General features: G+C 38.4%; 1 protein-coding gene across 1 annotated transcript in view; it reads left to right on the forward strand.

Annotated features, from left to right (window-relative positions):
- LOC146483851 (uncharacterized) overlaps positions 1-13,177 on the forward strand; it is a 66,312-nt gene extending 53,135 nt beyond the window's left edge. The window contains exons 6-12 of the mRNA XM_085105125.1: positions 4,620-4,796; positions 5,294-5,470; positions 5,891-6,067; positions 8,445-8,621; positions 8,787-9,229; positions 9,427-9,583; positions 12,994-13,177. Coding sequence (XP_084961251.1) covers positions 4,620-4,796; positions 5,294-5,470; positions 5,891-6,067; positions 8,445-8,621; positions 8,787-9,229; positions 9,427-9,583; positions 12,994-12,998 — 1,313 coding nt within the window. The 3' untranslated portion in view covers positions 12,999-13,177. The remainder of the gene's footprint in view (positions 1-4,619; positions 4,797-5,293; positions 5,471-5,890; positions 6,068-8,444; positions 8,622-8,786; positions 9,230-9,426; positions 9,584-12,993) is intronic.
- The last annotated feature ends 4,141 nt before the right edge of the window (positions 13,178-17,318 follow it).

The raw sequence follows: 17,318 nt of genomic DNA on the forward strand, positions 1-17,318 counted from the left end.
TGAAGGGAAATGAAAACTAGCTCTAGTAACAAAGAGACAAAAAATAGAACAAGATAATAATAAATTAATGAGTTAGAGCGAAAGAGGTAAATTAATATCAGTAATGTGATAGAGCCGTTTATTTAAACTATTTTTTTCAGTAATATGGGAGCCTTCCTTTTCTTAAGCTGGTATTTGGTTTAGCGTGAATCTAAAATTTTGAATTTTTTCCGGAACCCGACCTGTGACATTCTTTGGATACTCCTGAATGTTGGAGAATGCGACAGGCCATATCCTAATTTTTAATTGAGAAGCTCTATCTATCATAGGAATAAGATTCATTTGATCTTGTGAAATCATTTTTTAGGTAATTTTATTTTTTATTTTATTTTTAATTTGCAGGGCCCCACTGAAAACCGCCAAGGCGAGTGGGCTCCCTGGATAAATATTATTATTATTATTATTATTATTATTATTATTATTATTATTATTATTATTATTATTATTATTATTATTATTATTTTTATTATTATTATTATTATTATTATTATTATTATTATTATTATTATTATTATTATTATTATTATTATTATAAGGGCTGAGAGAAGCCTTTAAGGGCAAGTGGTCTAATACAAGGACCTATTATTCCAACCTACTGAATAGGCGCCTGCATGATATTTGTATTTTAATGTACAAAGTAACTCACTGTACCAGAGGTCTGTTCCCGATTTGATAAAAGCTCGATGTTACAAATACAACCTGAGACAATCGGACTTTACCATTTTTACCACGTTTTAGTTCGGTAAAATACGGGAAACATTTCATTGCAAACCTCCGGAATCAACTATCAAGCAAAAAAAGATCTTGTCCTCCTTCAAGGAGGCTCGCAGCACTTTTTCTGGACTTGGGGTGGAAGTTTTGAAGTTACAATTTCGCGTAGAAGATAAACTTCGATCTCCTTCACACTTCATCATCATTTCAACGTATGATCAAAGTTAATTTTTTGTTTGGTTTCCAAGCAATAACTATTACCATAGCAACGGTAGCGTATAGCCTCTCATTATAAACATTGTCAATTATCTCGAAATCTAGTCACACACTTTATCACGACAGTTAAGGGATTTCTACTCCATCTAGACAAATTGCAGGCCAAATTAGCAAAAAATCTGTAAGAGCGTTTCTAAGTAAATAATGAATCAATTTTTACGGGGTGATTTTGTTTATTTTCGCATTATGGTACATTCGGTATAAGAAAAAAATCATAACTAAAAAACATATATAAAAAATATGGGATCTGAATAAAATCTTATTAAGAATCTGATTTCTATCTTAAAGAGTTTTCCCGGAGACAGTGAGAATTAATAAAACTATTCCTGGCCCTGTAGGTTTTAAACCGACACTGATCAAAGTCCTGGCACACCTAAGAGTGTGTTGTGAACTATGTGCGAGGCAGGCAGTAAATGATGGGGCCGGTGATCTCCGTCCTCTAAGATATTATCTAAAAGCGGCTGACTTAGGCGCTTTTGGTGCACCATCAGTGACTCTAGGTCTAACGCAGCTAGAGCGTTTGTATAGGATAAGGTGGGGCGTATGATAGAAAGAGCCCTCTTTTGTACGCGCTCCAAATCATCGATTAGATATTGTGGCAAGGAAGCGTGAAAAACAGGAACAGCATAATCACAAAGAAACCTTATACAACTGGTGGAAAACCTTAGTAGATCGGCCTTCTTGACATTATCACGCTTTAATTGCCTAAGAAAATACAAGCATTTAGATGCTTTCTTAACCACCTCGGACACGTGAATATTCCAAGAAAGGTTGTTAGTGATAGTGACTCCGAGTAAATTAACTTCGATCATATGTTGAAATGATGATGTAGTATGAAGGAGATCGAAGTTTATTTTCTACGCGAAATTGTAATTTCAAGTCCAGAAAGACTGCTGCGAGCCTCCTTAAAGTAGGCATGAGCAAGGGTAGCCTTGGTAGGTTCCTTGCGGTGACTATTTCTAATCGGGTCTATTTTTTTTTTCTTACTTACTTGTTTGCGTACTTGTTGGTTTACTCACTTACAGTTACGTTTAACTCTCTTCCCTTAATTCAGTTCTTGTGTGTTGTTTTGTTCGGTAGTTAGCGTGCGTTTTTCTCATTTCTTAAATATTTTTATTTGTACGACACTTATAACAGATTTTCTTCATAAATTCAAATTATCCCAGTCCCACTTGCTAACGCACAACTCGAAAAACTCAAACGTTGATTTTCATTTATATTAATTCAAGGGTTAGTATTATATAAGATTCATTCAAGAGATGACAAAGCAGGGGAGGGGGTTAGGCACGTCAGTGTCAAACGAGTCGATAATGAAGTCGAATTTTTCACAACCTTGTCAAAAGAAAAGACTAAAGGTTCAAATGGTAACATAACCAATTCAACCCTTTAGGCCGAGCAACTTTACACCAACAATCTTAAATCGGCTACTGTTGAGATTCAAAATAAGTTTCAGTAATGATTGCTGAGTTGTGAAATCATTCAGAATTGAGCTCCTATTTAGGACAGACTGTAACTAGCACAAAACCTTGCTTTATTTTGTTTTAGGTTCAATGTTTTAGGGAACTACTGTCCTCACGCATGATCCATCGAATAAAAAGCAATCAATTCACCCTTTTAACACTAGCCGCCTTGCACGAACATGAAATCTTGAAAACGACTGCTGTTGAGACGCAAAATAAGTTTCGGTGATGATTGCTGAGTTGTAAAATCAACGAGAGTTAAGCTCCTCTTCAAGAAGAGACTGCGATAGCACAAAATCTTGTTTTATTTTGTTTTAGCTTCTTTGTTTTAGGGAACTTCTGCCCCCACGCATGATCCATCGCATAAAAAGCAATCGTGCTGCATTTCTATCAGTCCCTGAAATCGCTGTTAAGCTTTAGACAAATGGACTTACAAACGTAAGACCTTACCAAATTCTTCCTTATAAATTTATCCGTGTCCGTGTTTCACCTGGGACCTTAAAGTTGTTGCAATTATTTGGTATTTGGTATCTCTTATCAATAAAGTTTGTCTTCGCCCTCTTCTGGCTTCGGTGCTTTCCGTTTTTCGTACCTCGGATCAATTTCTTTATCGCATTGCACAGTGCGGCAGCCTCATATCATTAGCATATTGTTCTGTCTGCGATCTGAAATCATGAAGACTGTTGGTGCTAGCGCGCACTTGCTATAGCTGTTCTCGTTACATTAGGTATTTAGAGAAAGCATTAGGTCTACGAACTAATTTTTTTGTTCATCATTGTTTACCAGGGGAAAAACGTAAACATCGTTGTTCTTGGGATTGGCGCTAACGTTTACAAGGCGAAAAAAGACATGCAGGAAATAGCTGGTGAAAAGGGAAAAGTGCTCCTTTTTCAAAATTTTGGTCAACTCTCTGATCGTTTCGATCAACTGTTGAAGGCAGCTTGTGGTAAGTTGGCGTTACCCAAGTTAGCTTTACTAATGGAAGAGGTTCAATGGGTAGACATTTGTTGACCGACTGTGCACTTTTCTTTAATTTACAACTATACATACTAAGAGAACGTTGAGAGAAGAACTGAAACCGGCAAGTATAAGCATAGGTGCAAACAAAAAGACCTGCAAGGAAGAAAAATAAAGAAAACACGAGACAAATCAGGGTATGTCCTGTTTTCAAAAAGGCGGTGGGGATGAGTTCAGTGAACTCTTGGGATGAAAGTATTTGAAAAGGCTTGATTTTCCATCTTTTTGACAAACTTACGGGCTTTTATTTTTGTCCATATCAGCCAGCATGATCCCAAGGTTACATGATTCTCAATACTTATGCATAATCCTCGGGGATAATAGTTGTTTCATTTCTTTTTTTTCTATCCCTCCAAAAAAGTGTGAAATTGTCTTAGTTCGAGGTTAACGTAAGTTAGTTCATGTAAGACGTTCAATGACAAGAAAGCGAAGAGATTTTTTGACGGTTTAATTGGCATTCCCTACCGCCTGTGATCAACTCGATAAAAAACTCGTTCATGAATACTTTTAATCCGCAAATTTCCATAGGCAAACGGCGATCTTAAGGGTCCTTCCTAGTCATTATAGAAGTTCTTCTTAAGAGATTGGTTCATTGCATTATCGTGTAATTCCAATTTTTACCTAGGGTTTTTTTAAATATAATTCTCACTTTCGGCAGTATACATTCCAGAGTAAGTAGGCCTGCAAGGTGGTGTTGAAAAGTTGAAATACAGTATTACAAGATTGAAATAGATTTACATTATCTGACTTGCATGTATATAAATAGATTGTAATTCATGATATTCTCTAGCGATACATTGTTGCAAGCTTTTTTCATGTTTTGCCCAAATATTACACAAACAATGTTGAAATACAATATTGTATGATTGTCATAGATTTCATTGTCAGATTTACAAAGCAATATGTTGACTATTTCTATGAATATTACTTCAATGAAATAGTTGAAACGTCAAATTTACAACAGTCGTTTACACAATATTTATATTCAATGCAAATCGTCAAAAACAGCTATTCAAAACCGGGGGCAGCTCTAGTGAACACTATTTCTAGTATAATATAACCTGCTGGAGCGAATGTAGAGGTTTACATCCTACTGTCTTTTTGTCTTAACTCTAGCAACTGATGGTGGCTACACTGATTGGTCGAAGCCTTCTGAGTGCAGTGCGACGTGTGGAGGAGGAACACAGACACGAACAAGAACCTGCACCAATCCCCCACCTTCCAACGGTGGAAAGGACTGCAGTGGACTGGGTCCAGCTGAGATGACTGAGGAGTGTAACACACAGGAATGCCGTATGGATGTTTCTTATATTCTTGTCTAAAAGCGTTGTTTGTTTAAAACTAACAATTCCAGCAGTCATTAGTTGAAGAGTCACTGGGGGTTTTCTCCCATAGTAAAGCTAATTTCACGATAGTAAACACGGTTCATAACGTGACCGATGTTTCTGTGTTAGGCTCAGTGTTTGGCATTTCTGGTTCGAATGTCGAACAAGCTATATATACACGTGCTTTCTGTCGCAGTCTCCTTTTACAACTTCGCAGTAGTCAGCAAGAAACAAATTCACCTTGGTTTCGACAAAACCATCCTTGTCTTTGCAATTCCAATTAGCTTACTCTTCCTGCAAGCGGGTTTTGAGCAACTCGTTCACCGTTTCATCGACACACTTGTGTCTAGACAACATCCGGAAAGTGTTAACAACGTCCGCAAGGGCGTTCACCTTAGTAAACTTTGCTTACATTCCTTTTTCTTTACCATAGTGAAATTCCCTTTCTTTTTGTCTTAACTCTAGCAACTGATGGTGGCTACACTGATTGGTCGGAGCCTTCTGAGTGCAGTGTGACGTGTGGAGGCGGAACACAGACACGAACAAGAACCTGCACCAATCCCCCACCATCCAACGGTGGAAAGGACTGCAGTGGACTGGGACCAGCTGAGATGACTGAGGAGTGTAACACACAAGAATGCCGTACGGATTTTTATGAGTTGCAAGTTGCAATTGTACATGGCACAATTTATATAAATAACAAAAAGTTATTTCAATTCCCCGTATCCCTTCATATTCCTTTTTCAAACATGTCGCTGCTAGATTCTTAATCTTTTGTCCATCTGGCAGTTTAGATGCGAAAAACTATTAAATTCAAAAGAAAACATCAGAGGAAATTCGCGAGTCTTTATTTTAAAAAATGTTACCAAAACTAAAAGGCCAACAATTCAAAAAAGAAACAAATAACTTTCTGGCTAAGAACAAGGTAGAGCCTAAACTAAAGCATCCTAGTACAAAAAGGGACACACTAAGCACGTCATATTCTCTCAAAAGAACTGATAAATCGAAACGAAAACCAACTGTGGTCAGTTTGTTATACTTTATTTTTTCTATTAACATTAGCGACTGACGGTGGCTTCACTGATTGGTCGGAGCCTTCTGAGTGCAGTGTGACGTGTGGAGGCGGAACACAGACACGAACAAGAACCTGCACCAACCCCCCACCATCCAACGGTGGAAAGGACTGCAGTGGACTGGGTCCAGCTGAGATGACTGAGGAGTGTAACACACAAGAATGCCGTACGGATTTTTATGAGTTGCAAGTTGCAATTGTACATGGCACAATTTATATAAATAACAAAAAGTTATTTCAATTCCCCGTATCCCTTCATATTCCTTTTTCAAACATGTCGCTGCTAGATTCTTAAGGTAGTATGTACCTCAAAAAAACGCAAAATTTTCGAGTATTGGTTAAAAAAATTTCCCATTGAATTTCAAATCTTCAATGCTTTGTTCTCATTTTTAGAGGTGTTTTTGTTCTAATATCTGAACGAAAAAAGATATATTCGAGCTCAAAGAAGGTGATGTTGGTTTCGTTGCCATGGTAACAGGTTTGTTTAGGCGTCACTTTTGCGATCAAAAAGGGGGGCAAATTATCGGGATTTGCCCTAAAATTGCCGCCACTTTTCTCCTCCGGGAGACTGGGACCTATTATGAGGTCAACAATTCAAAAAAGAAACTAATAACTTTCTGGCCAAGAACAAGGTAGAGCCTAACCTAAAGCATCCGAGTACAAAAAGGGACACACTAAGCACGTTAGGGAACGTTCATTTTTTATGAGCATGGGGGGGCCGGTGGGATTTGGGGGGGGGGGGGGGGGGCCACGAGAAAAAAAATGGCACTAAAGGGGGGGGAGGCTACCAAAAAAAATTGAGTGAAAGAGGGGGGGTCACCAGCAATAATTGGCTAGTAGGGGAAATTGAAAGTGGCTCAACACAGAAACAGATGAAGAAATTGAATATTATTTCAATTTCCTAACCACTTTTAATTTGTTTTACATACCGAGGTCGAAATCTGCATTTCATATTAACAACAACTGAGGAAATGAAACATATCTGTTGGAAAAGCAATAATGAATATAAACTGAAGTAGACACCTATGTTTTATACAAGTTCAAATCAATATATATACGTAACAGTCTCACTATTGAATCATCCGTGGGGGAGTAGTTTTCTATTAAGTGGTTGTACTCAGAACTATATCAATAGATTGTTTAATGTTCTGTTTAATAGTACTCACTTTTATAAAGACTGTTGATTGGTAAATTATTTGAACCCAGGAGTATCAGTAGACTCAGTAGTATGCCTAGTGTGAACATCCAGATTAGTTTTTAATAATAGAACTGTTGTTGGTGAGTTCAGTTGACGGTAAATCTGAGCAGAGGCCATCTTCAGAAAAGCTTGTAACTGTCATTTTTAATAGCAGTACTTTAATATCCAGGCGCGTAGGAGGGGGGTTCGAGGGGTTTGAACGAACCCCCTTTGAAGATCAATACTGGCGGAAGAAAAAGCACAATGAGGAGGTTGAACAACTACATGAGGTGTACCATGCGAGAGAGTAGAATGTCCGCCCTGGTTCTAAATGCATATCAAATATGATATGCCCGTCAATCTTGACAAGATAGTCAATTTGTTCGAAGGCCTACACCCGAGAATGATGCAGTTTACCAGCTTGGTGTATGACTATAAGCAGATCGAATAGCTATCAGAACTTGGCAGGGCGCGGAATGTACATTGAACTTTCTTGTTTAAGTTGAAACAATTATGCCGCAGAAATGATGTATTGATAGCTTAAAAAGCTACTGTAAAACAAATTTGTGATTCGCCTAAAATGGGTCTAAAAATGCAGGAAATGAGGTTTCTGGGAACCTAGATTTTCAAAAATTTCCGGGGGAGCATGCCCCCGGACCCCCCTAGTTAGAGCGCCTCCAGCGCTCAGCAAGATTTGGGGCTCAACGAACACCCCTATCTAACCCTTACCTACGCGCCTGATATCTGTGTGTCCGCTGTTTTTTCTGTTTAATATGACTCGTAATCGTTGATTGGTATGCTTCGATCCGTATTTTGTTAGTCAGATCTGTACGTGTATTAATTGTTTCTACTCGAAGGGGAGTTATTTCACGTTAACCATTTGCTTGATTAATTTTTCTAGTTCATTTGAGAATCTAAATGGAAATTTAGGGTTTGCCGTTGTCGTAAACGTGTTGCTATCTATAAAACGTTTTTTTAAACAAGAGAAATCTTTACCTAAGCAGAGAACGGTAACTTTTTAATAGTACTGTAAAGAAATCACAGTAACAATTACGTTTATCTTTGATATAAACAGTACATAAGCGTTTTGTTAAAGTAAGGAGTATGATTTGTTTCTGGTTGGGCGGGAGGGGGGGGGGGGGTCATCAGAAAAAAATTGTTTCTGCTGGGGGAGGCCATGTGGAAAAAAATTGCATGCTAGGGGGGGGTCATACAGTTTTGTAGTGGTAAATAACCAAATCCCACCAGCCCCCCCCATGCTCATAAAAAATGAACGGTCCCTTATATTCTCTCAAAAGAACTGATAAATCGAAGCGAAAACCAACTGTGGTCAGTTTGTTATACTTTATTTTTTCTATTAACATTAGCGACTGACGGTGGCTACACTGATTGGTCGGAGCCTTTTAAGTGTAGTGTGACGTGTGGAGGCGGAACACAGACACGAACAAGAACCTGCACCAACCCCCCACCATCCAACGGTGGAAAGGACTGCAGTGGACTGGGTCCAGCTGAGATGACTGAGGAGTGCAACACACAGGAATGCCGTAAGCCTGCTTTCATTTAAACGTTTTAAGATTATTTAGAGCACTGTTACTTTTGTGTATAGTATGTTTGGAACAAACATTAGATCAACCCAAACTTTTCATCGACGATGATGATCGTAACGAAACGTAAAAATTCTTGAACGAGTTGCTTTTCATTTCCTTTAGCACCTCCTTGTACCGCCGGGCTTGACATTGGAATTGTTCTTGACAAATCAAAAAGTGTCCGGATACCCAACCTAAGGCTAGTTATCACGTTTCTGGAAAAGTTGGTGGGTAAATTCAACCCCTCACCAGACGCAGACCATTTTGGCTTCATCACATTTAACAGCAAAGCAAACACGGTGATCACATTCGCTGATTCACGATTCCACGACAAGAAGGCTTTGCTGACGAAAATTGCCAACGAACCCATAGTGCTTGCCCTTGAAACGCGTACCGATCTTGCTCTTCTGGAGGCCAGGGACAAGTTGTTCACTAACGCAGGAGGAGACAGACCTGACAAACCAAATGTGATGATTTTTCTCACGGATGGAAAACCAACTCCTCCAAAGATGAACAAAGATTTTGATTTCAAGGCTTTTGCTGAGAAAATTGCCAAAGACTTCAAGGTTAGTTTGATGCTTTCTACTTTATAAGTACCCAGTCATCTACTCGTCTATCCATCTTTCTGTTGACTAATTCATACAGTCCAAGCGGAAGACCAAACGGACGCACGCGTTTACATTGTTTTATAACAAACCATTAGCCTCCTCTGCTGATTGCTGAGCCGTATAGATCCTGTACTGAAAACTTTCTTTTCTTATAGACCAAGAATGTTAATGTAGTAGCGGTGGGGATAGGTTCAGGAGTGAACGCTGGAATACTCCAGTTGATCGCGGGACCTGGTAACCCTGTGGTTCAGGTGACGGACTTCAAACAACTGGAAGGAATGATCAATATAATCAAAGCATCAGCCTGTTCCAGTAAGTGAGCATACAGAAGGATAAAAGGGTGGTGGCTTAGGAGTAAGGTTAAAAGTACCCACTTGGATAAAGCCAAAAAAGCAACTTTAGCAAGATTGAAAGCTTCTTCCGATGTTATAAAATGCTGAGAGAAGCCGCAATAAATTTCATTCGGGGTCCAATGTGAGCGATAAGATCGATTCACGAGAACAAATGTAAACAATGAAAGTTTTCTAATCAGTATAGCGACAATCATCGCAAACGCTTGATGTATTTCTATACCTACATTCACTAAGATTGAAAGCTTCTTCCGATGTTATAAAACGCGACAGAAGCCGTCGTTTGAACACAGAATGTATTGCCATGTTGAAAACAGCGAGATTTACGTCACGTACTAGGCAACCAAAATCGTTCAGATGTGTCAAGTTTCATTCAGCAACAACACGACGCCAGGAAAAAAACTACGGAGGTTCTGGAAAGAAAAACGGACTCTTTTTTGTCGATTGGCAACCACGCAAAACCACCAAAAGAACGCACACGTCCACCCTTGCGTTGCTTCGCGTATCGGAAGGAATCAGAGTGCGCGTGTAATTTAATCGTTTAATTGATTATACATGTTGCGTTCCCGCAATGCGGCATCGCGTCCATGAAACCTTTTAGTGTTGTTTGATGCGAGTACCTCTTTACGGTTACCACTATTCACTTCTGCATTCTTGAGTTGCCTCACAGGAGCCTTTGATCTCATTAATCGTCGTTAAGCCAAGACGAACTGTTGTGTGTCTGCGTAGTCTATATAGGTACAGCCCTCATGTTCAGGCCTGTAAAGTCCGTATCCGCTGAGGCACGAATGCTACAAAGTTCTGCAACCGACGGCTTATTAAACCAAACGAAACCTTCTGGGAAATTGACGATTTTTTGATAGCAAAAGGGGCCTACAAACGCAAGCAAGTGGCACACTTCGCAATGACACCTTTAACAAACTGATCTTTTGATTCCAATGATAACGACGCCTTGTGCAGTCAACCACCTATGTTCAGCAGAACAGCAATGGAATCGACCTCTCACTTGCGGCTGCTCTTCTATGACTTTTCTTGAAATTCTCCTTCAGAATTCTTTCTCTTAAGTAAGTAAGTAAGTAAGTAAGTAAGTAAGTAAGTAAGTAAGTAAGTAAGTAAGTAAGTAATTAAGTAAGTAGCCTTTATTTAAACACGATAAGTATTTAAGCTTTGCAGCTTGTGGGGTCGTGTGTAAATAAATAAATAAATAAAGATTAATTACAAAACAAGACTTAAAAATTTACTAATTTTTATTGAATTTAAATGTTAGGTCTAATCTAGTTTAACTAAAAGTTTACAGCTAATATAACCTAATTATTGACATTATCTAATTAAAAACTCATACTAATGGGCATTCGAGTCACCTTCTGCAGTATATATTCGCAAAGTCAATGTCCTTGACCAAGGTAAGATTATTGATCATCTTAGAGAAGCTGTTTACACTGTTCGCCATTCGGCATCCAATCGGTAAGAGGTTCCACAGAATTGTGCCTCTGTAAGATACGGAGGATTTCTTGATATTTGATTTGAAATGAGGGATTTCCAGTCCAAAGTCTGTTTCTTAAATTGTGTGAGGCGTCGTTCTCGATTTCATCAAATGTTATGTATTTGAGAGCATCGACCTGTAATCTTTTACTCGCCTTGGTAAGATTATTTCAGCACACCACGACCTAAGCAATAATTTTGTTTTGTTGGCGGAACCAGGAAAAAGTTTTAATAAATAATTGCTTAGCTTGCCAAGTGATGGCTTGGATGCCATTACTTCCTTCCTGACTTCAGGATTTTCATCGGGGGCGTCTTTAAATTTCTCTAACTGCGTTGGCGACATGTTTTCGGGTTTCCAATCAAGTTAACACCCCTCCCCATCTCCCTTTAACCAACGCCGTTGACGATGGAAAATGTCGGCTGTCCAACTTTGAGAGGTGTAGTCAAAGGGATTTCACGTTGGTGACAACATGCAGGACTTCGTTGAATGGCCTCGGATTCTCGACTGACTGCTACGTTCATGGGACCAAGACCTAGTAAAGATGCAACGTATAGCGTAAAAGCGAAAGCTACAGCGTTTTTAATCATGGTACAACCATTATATATCCCGTTGGAACTTCTTGCTTTACCAAAGCACTCGTTCTTGTTGTGCTGTACTACTTGGCACATCTCCGCTGGTTACACTAGCTTATAAAGTGTGTAACTTCAAAAGAGACTAGCCGTCAACTATACTGTAAATTTGATCGAGTTTTGAATTTTAAATGTCTTCCTTCTGCAAGCATTTGTTCCAATGAAAATACCTTATTGCTGTATAAGTCTTACTTTTTGCCACCTCACCTAACGTTATGTCGTCTAATACAGCGTTGCTTTGGAAATCAACGGACAGCCCATACAACATCCAAAACTTAGAGTAGTAAATAATTCATATGCAGAACTCCAAGAGCGTGCAAAGCTGACTACCTTATACAACAGGCATCTCGCGAAATCTCGCGACAAAAATATCGCGATACGAAAAAAAAGTCTTACTTGCCTGGTATTTCGACTGTTCAGGAACAGTGATTAGGATTTTCCCACGATTCAATACTGATTGTTATGGTAAACATTCTGATAGGTACCAAGGGCCATTTCTATGGTCAACACTTCTGGCCCTAGTTGTTCAAAGAGCGGATAACTTTATCCACTGGATAAGCCACTATCCAGCGGAGCAAATATACTCCACCTAACGCTTTTGGCAAGTTTTCCACACAATCCCATACTTAAATTTCACATTTGCTTCTTCCCTATCCACAAATTATAAGGCTATCGGGAAAATCTTGCACACATTTTATCCGGTAAATAAAGTTATCCGCTTTTTGAACAACTGGGGCCTGGTCAATTTACCTAGCCTGAACACCTATAAGCATAAAAAGGCATGATGTCTCTGTGCTGATTTACTGCAACAATGTTTTTTTGTAATCTTTGTTACTTATAATAGAATTCTACATTGTGGTATCGTTTGTTTCTCTTGTTCAATTTTTATTGTTCAACAATTAGTCTGTTAGAGCAGTTTTCATTGAAAGTTGTAAACCCAAAACCAAAGTAATTGCTTTGGCCAATCGCAATAGATGCAAAACCGCAATAAAGGAATCAGACTTCGAAGCAGATATATAAAACCGGTGCCAAGCACGGGAAAAAGAGTGTGAGCAATGCACGAGTGGCATGGTTTGGGTTTTTTTTTCATTGGTTGAACAAGTGACGTGAGTTTTGCATGCTAACCAATCACAGAGCGTAGTAAAGAAAAACTAAAGCAAACTCAAAATTACTTGCTAAACTCAATTGAGAACTACTCAAAAAGGCTAAATACATGAACATCTAATAAAATTATTGTGATTCTTGTTTTCAATTTTGCAGAATAAAGAAGACGGGGAAAAAACTTCTGGGATGTCCACGACGCTACATGCATAAAAAATGGTTAAGGGTTAATTTGTAAAGGGATCTTTTGCAAGGGGATAATTAATGCAAACATTAAGGGAATTGTGTCTACTTTATATATATAGTGGTCTTGCTGGTGCAAAATAAAGGACAACAAAAGGGATTATGAGAACTCTTGTTTTACTTTCATATTTCTTCTGATGAACTATAATTAGAGAAAAGCGTGCTTACAATACTAGTACTGAGGCGGTGACCACGCAAATCTATTTGCTTATCTATCAAGACCAGGAGCCATAATCAGGGATGGAGACCATAAGCATGGGCTCCACGCGTCCCCATGTGTTGTACCAAAAAAAAATCTATTTTTAGAGAAAATTGCGCCACCCTTCACGTCATAAACCCGCGCGGATACACGCACATTTGCGTGGGGCTACTACCTTATATGGAAAATGGAACTGAGAAAGTCCAGTTCAGTCTCGTCAAAATTACATAATTTTTAAATTCTTTGAATGTGAAAATAACATTTTACTACCCTGTGCATGTTTTAGTTTCTCCGTCTTACCTTACTAAAATACAGCTGTAAACTGAAGCATTGAGGACAACTCCAGGAAATTCTCCTGGCTGAGTAGAAAACATTAAACCTTACAGTACCGTAAATATAAAATATTCTCCGCGATGCTACAAATTGGTGGTAAATCCTTAAGGAGACGAGTTAAGGCCATTCTCTTAAAAGTTTTCTACGCGCTCACTGGCATGAATATTCGGCGCTTCCACCAAATTTTGTAAACTGCCATTTTACGAGTGCATGGTTTTACGTAATAAGCCGGCCAAAGTTTAGCATAAAAAAACTTTTAAAGTGTATATGACACGAAATCTTTTATTAGCTTATTAGGAAGAGCTTTCAAAATGATGAAGAATGGCATTTATTTTATTGCGATAGCATTCTTGGTTGCCGAGTTATTCAAGATTTAGGCTTATGCAAATTAGACAACTTGTAACGTCACAAGACTGACACAAAATGAAAGGAAATCACAAAAAATGGTTTCTCTCTTAAGCCTTTTTCTGTATAGAACTGAAACTTTGTGGAGTTGTTATACTCATCTCAAAGAGGTCTGGTAACGAGTATGTTGCTATGGTGACATTATAGCCACTATCACAATGTGTAGTTTTTTCAGCACATCAACCCTGCAAAATTTCAACCCTGTAGATGTAGTATTTGCATAGATATTCCAAATTTTGTGATTTCCCTTCATTTTGTGTCAGTCTTGTGACGTCACAAGTTGTCTAATTTGCATAAGCCTAAATCTTGAATAACTCGGCAACCAAGAATGCTATCGCAATAAAATAAATGCCATTCTTCATCATTTTGAAAGCTCTTTGTAATAAGCTAATAAAAGATTTCGTGTCATATACACTTTAATGCCGAGTACCTGTGAAACAGTTCATGGTTAAACAAGTTAGGGATTACCGAGCGCAAGATTAAAAAGAATTTAGTTTATTGGAAGCTAAAAGTTATAGAATTGGGCAGATTTCGTTCACAAATCAGTGCCAAATTTTTCAACATCGGCCAGAAGTGAATTTCTAGATTACTTCTTTTTGCCGAAAAGCTTACTGCTTCTTATGACGGCTGTTGGCTTACTGCTTTCAAGAAGTATTACACATAAGACTTGAGATTAATGTTCATTCGTTTATTAGTTGTTGATTTCTATGGTCATCCAAGGGACAAGAAAGCTGTAAACACGTTCTTATCTGTTTTCAAACTCTCTCTTTTTTTTCAAGTTCGCAGGATAAATTTCCTCAACATCAAACTAGCAACTTTAACATCAAAATAAGCAACGTGCCTCCAGCAGAACTTAAGAACTGAAGAGGTAAAACAAAACCGACTAGCAGACAAACGACAAGTTTTCATTCATGTCCGCGGGAGTGAAAACAAATATTTTAAGCTAAAACGACAGAAGAGATTTTTTACCTTATTTTGAAGTACGTATCTTGACTAAAACCCAGAAACCAATCCAAATGTTTTAACTCGGTGTTGGTTACAGTCAAATGCATCCCCCACTGTTTTATGTCCTATCAGTAATGGGCTTTGTTTATAGCCAAGAAACCGGCTGCGGTTTTACGAATACGAGAAGGCATTTTTTTTAGCGTATTTTTCTTTATTGGTTAGAAAGTCCATCCATGTAGCCGGTTGTTGTTATGCTTCTTCCTTTGCATGGCCACAAAACTTGATTCCAAGCAGCAAAAGGCTCTTTTTCCAGTTCAACATGAGCAAGAAAACAGTCAAAGCTGACAGAGTTCAATATGGAGGTTGCGTAAAGTGTGCGTCACCGTTTTGGCGCCTTTTTGACTTTACTGTGAGAGCCATGTGATCAATATATCAATACCTTTTCGTTGTGAGAGTCTAATTCCTTAAATGTGGGTACCGATCGAGGATATATTCCCTGGCAGAATTTTAAAAATTTGGACGCCATTTTGAACGGGTAGGAAAAAAAAATAATTTCTCCACGCGCGATCCTTGCCATTTACACGCGTGACCGCGCGCGCGTATGACGCAATTTTTTTCTAAAAATAGATTTTTTGTGCAACACATGGGGACAAGCCCACAAGTCAAAATGGCATCTCGTTACGGTCTCCATCCCTGATTATGGCTCCTGATCGAGACAGAATCGTGCGATCTGCATAAGGAATTCAAGGCCAGCGTTTGTTGTGTTATTTTTAAAGTAATGATTCTATTAACTTCTCTTGCGTGCCACCATTCGGGAATGTTCTTGAACTGAGTACACTATAAATAATAAATATGATCGTTGTTTTAATTTGCCAAATTGCCAAAACCGAGACAAAGAACTGCGTGTGCCTCATGTCATAACTTGGCGAAAACCACTCTACTTGGTGGGGGAGGTACTCAAGAAAGTTTTACACGGGGGGAGGTTCCGCCCCGAGCTCCAAACCCTTACCCTTTTATATACCATTTTTGACAGGAAAGGTTATCTTTTTATATACCTTCCATAGGAAATGGTGCCCCTTTCACATATCCCAAATTGGTTGTAGGGCTGACACTACGGCAAAGGGCAATTTATTTGGGCCAATATTTCAACTATAGTACCACTAGCCTTCTTCAGGGCCACAGGTACAATGAGAAAATAACGGCTCTTAAAAGTCTAACCTGAAATTCCCCCCTTAATTTGAACGTAAACATATATGGCTGGCTCCGCGAGCGGGCAAGATGAGTCAAATCCTGCGCTGTGATTGGCTACCCGACCGGGCAAGATGGAGCTATCTTGCCCGCTTGGCATCAAAAGTTTAATCCCGAGCAGCAATGTAATTTTTTTCTTCGATTTTCTCGTTGTTCTTGGGGAAAATTTTCACTTAAATGTTCGGTAAACTCTTAACATTTACCTAAGGGAAAGAAAAGAGAATGGAATCATCCTGGTGTAGTGAAATTTTGTTTCAGCTACAATGAATGTGAGTTGAATCGGTGCATATATAGATTGATTTTGTAAAACTTAGACTCAAGTCGAGTACTAAATTGACTAGTTCTCTTGGTTCGCAATGACTGTATTTAAATCATAGCGTAGTGAAAGTTGCGTTTAGTGTTTAGAGCAGTTCAGAAATTGTTTTTCTCAAGTTCGCGGAAGAAGCTCACGTTTTTATTTAGTCGCGTCTTGCTTGTTGTAAACAATAAAAATAATAATAATAATAATAATAATAATAATAATAATAATAATAATAATAATAAAGAAGTTTAATTCCATCATCATCGCAGTTAATCTGAATTACAATGTGGTTACAATTGTACAACTATAAGAATTACATACTGTTAATCAATCAATGAGGGACTGGGTTACAATAAGTTTCATATCAAAATTACAAATAAATTCATACTTATGCAAGTTAAAAATTGGGTATAAAGTCTAAAAATCTAAAGATCGTTGAAAGCTAAAATGGTGCTTGGAAAAAAACTATGGCGCAATCTTTCTGTCCTGCATTTAATTAATGTATATTTATTAGCGCTTCTCGTTTGATAGTGATGCATGTGCTCTCTCGTTACTGGAAGATGTTTAACAAGAGGTCCTCCTCTTGAGATCTTTTCAAGAGTTTTAACACAAAGTTCACTACGTCGTTCGTCTAATGTTCTTAAATTTAGGAAATGAAGAGCTTCTGAGTAGGAAAGCGCGGGAACTATGATTTTGAACGCACGTTTCTGTATGCGTTCTAACTCTTGTGAGAGGTAGGAGGGAAGAGCGTGGTGCCATACTACACAGCAATATTCTAGTAAGGATCGTATCAGGGCGGAATAGATAGAA

The sequence above is a fragment of the Pavona decussata genome, unplaced genomic scaffold (genome assembly GCF_977016875.1).
Source record: "Pavona decussata unplaced genomic scaffold, jaPavDecu1.1 SCAFFOLD_37, whole genome shotgun sequence".
Lineage (NCBI taxonomy): Eukaryota > Metazoa > Cnidaria > Anthozoa > Scleractinia > Agariciidae > Pavona > Pavona decussata.